Source organism: Sardina pilchardus, chromosome 24 (assembly GCF_963854185.1).
Source record: "Sardina pilchardus chromosome 24, fSarPil1.1, whole genome shotgun sequence".
NCBI lineage: Eukaryota > Metazoa > Chordata > Actinopteri > Clupeiformes > Clupeidae > Sardina > Sardina pilchardus.
The window spans coordinates 430,001-432,500 of record NC_085017.1 but is presented as its reverse complement, the minus strand read 5'-3'; the positions used below and the strand labels follow the sequence as shown (position 1 = coordinate 432,500).

The 2,500-nt window shown below is 47.1% G+C and overlaps 1 protein-coding gene across 3 annotated transcripts in view; it reads right to left on the bottom strand.

Moving 5' to 3' along the window:
• The window catches only part of tbc1d5 (TBC1 domain family, member 5), a 24,559-nt gene that overhangs the window by 11,735 nt on the left and 10,324 nt on the right, over positions 1 to 2,500 (bottom strand). For all 3 annotated transcript variants that reach the window (XM_062529127.1, XM_062529129.1, XM_062529130.1), the window contains exons 8-11: positions 1,763 to 1,865; positions 376 to 464; positions 143 to 193; positions 1 to 33 (exon numbers count right to left, since the gene is read on the bottom strand). The exon at positions 1 to 33 is cut by the window's left edge and continues 37 nt beyond it. In XM_062529127.1, coding sequence (XP_062385111.1) covers positions 1 to 33; positions 143 to 193; positions 376 to 464; positions 1,763 to 1,865 — 276 coding nt within the window. The remainder of the gene's footprint in view (positions 34 to 142; positions 194 to 375; positions 465 to 1,762; positions 1,866 to 2,500) is intronic.

Sequence of the window (2,500 nt, the reverse complement as noted above, 5' to 3'; positions counted from 1 at the left end):
TCTGCCGTCTCCATCAGCTGGGAGAACATAGCACTGTGGAGAACACAGACACACACTCATGTGACATGTGCTCAATCATGGGATGTGTGTGTGTGTGTGTGTGTGTGTGTGTGTGTGTGATAGTTATTTGATGAATACTTACTAGGCATCATGTTCATGAAAAATGGGATTCAACAGTTCCTTCATCTCTTCACTGCAATCACACACACACACACACACACACACACACACACACACACACACACACACACACACACACAACAAGAGGAAACAATCACACCATTTACATTTTTGTATCACACCATTTTAATTTGAGATTTTGGGACTCTGGTATGTCTGTTGCCATGGTGATGGTGGTGGTGGGCGGGGACTAACCTGGGATTGGCGGTTTCACTGGCGTGCTGAAAGGCCTGGTGATCACAGTGCAGCACAAACACTATGGGAGCCAACAGCTCGTGCATGCCCTACACAGAGAGAAAGGTCACTCTGTGTGTGTATGTGTGTGTGTGTCTGTGTGTGTGCCAACAGCTCGTGCATGACCTGCTTATAGGAGAGAAAGGTCAGTAAACACTGTGTGTATGTGTGTATGTGTGTGTGTGTGTGTGTGTGTGTGTGTGTGTGTGTGTGTGTGGCACCAATAGTATGGCAGCCAACAGCTCGAGGATGCCCGGTACAGAGAGGGCTAAGTAAGCAGTGCATGTGTCGGGGTGTGTGTGTGTGTGTGTGTGTGTGTGTGTGTGTGTGTGTGTGCACGCACCTGCCAGCATCCCACCCACACCACCCATTTTCACTGTGGCAGGTGAAAAACTGTCAGTTGTTCCATCATTCAAATACTTGGGGAGCATTATCTCTGAAGACAATAGTATCGACAACGAAGTCCAAAACAGAATCAATCAAGCTTTGGGAGACTCCGACGGCGAGTTTTTCAGAACAAGAACCTTCATTTCAACACAAAAATCTGTGTCTACCAAGCGGTCTGCATCACCACCCTCCTCTACAGTTGTGAAGCCTGGGTTACTTACAGCCGCCACATCAAGTCCCTGGAACACTTACATATCAGCTGTCTACAGCGCATCCTGGGGATTACTTGGCGTGACAGAGTGCCTCACACTGATATCCTCAGGAGAACAGGCTGCAAGAGCATTGAGGCCACCATCACCCAGCACCAACTGCGGTGGCTGGGGCATGTGATAAGGATGCCCTACAACCGTCTGCCCCGCAAAGTTTTATACGGCCAGTTACACCAAGGCCAGCGCTCTGCTGGAGGCCAGAAGAAACGCTTCAAAGACCAAGTGAAGACCGCGCTTAAGAAGTGCAAAATCAATCCAGGGGACCTGGAGAGCATGGCTGCTGACCGCAACATCTGGCGGCAGCTATGTCTAGATGGGACCCAAGCACTGGAGGAGGAAAGGACAGTCAGGAGACAGCAAAGACGGCTCAAGAGGAACACATCCACGAATGCCAGTGACACCAACACCATGTTTACATGCCCCACCTGCAATAGAGCTTGTGGATCCAGGATTGGACTATTCAGCCATCAGAAAACTCACCGTTAAAAGTCAAATGTGGACGTCATCATCGGATTCGATGGACAACCACAAGCAAGCAAGCAAGTGTGGCACCAATAGTATGGCAGCCAACAGCTCGAGGATGCCCGGTACAGAGAGGGCTAAGTAAGCAGTGCATGTGTCGGGGTGTGTGTGTGTGTGTGTGTGTGTGTGTGTGTGTGTGTGTGTGTGTGTGTGTGTGTGTGTGCACGCACCTGTTTGTAGAGCAGCTGCTGGTTCTCTCGGGCGTAACAGAAGAGAATATCAGTGAGTTTGGTCCTCACATCTTCCTCCTGGAAATACCTCATCTCTGGAAACCTGATCACAGACACGTGTGTGTGTGTGGTGTGAGTGTGTGTGTGAGGGGGGGGACAAGGGGGGGACATTATTTGACACGGTGTGTGTGTGTGTGTGTGTGTGTGTGTGTGTGTGTGTGTGTGTGTGTGTGTGTGTGTGTGCAGGGCTGTACGCTTAGCTTTTTCACTAGGAGCATAGGTGCTCCTAAATGAAAAAATTTAGGAGCACAGAAAAAAATTTAGGAGCACTATGAAATTTCCTTGAAAACCTTATTGCCTTAAGCAGGATACAGATCATTCACAGCAGTGGCAATCCTAATCTCTGCTCAAACCCTGCACACACACAGAAAATGGGTTGTCTGGTTTCTATTTCATATTTTGAATTCAGAATTTGTATACATTTTGTTAACAATTCATAGCATTAAAGGTTCTGCATAATTACTTATAGCTTAAAATTCAAAGTAATTTGAATACTTCATATTGATTACACTAACACAAGTTGTCTTTAATGATATTACAGGGGTGGTGTGTAGGTCTAATTGAGTGCCTGTCACTTTAAGCAGTACCGTAGCCTACGTGGACATAATTAGATTTCATTCGGTTTTAGGAAAATGTAAACGCATAGTTCAAGGATAGCCTACATGTTTTCATTCAATA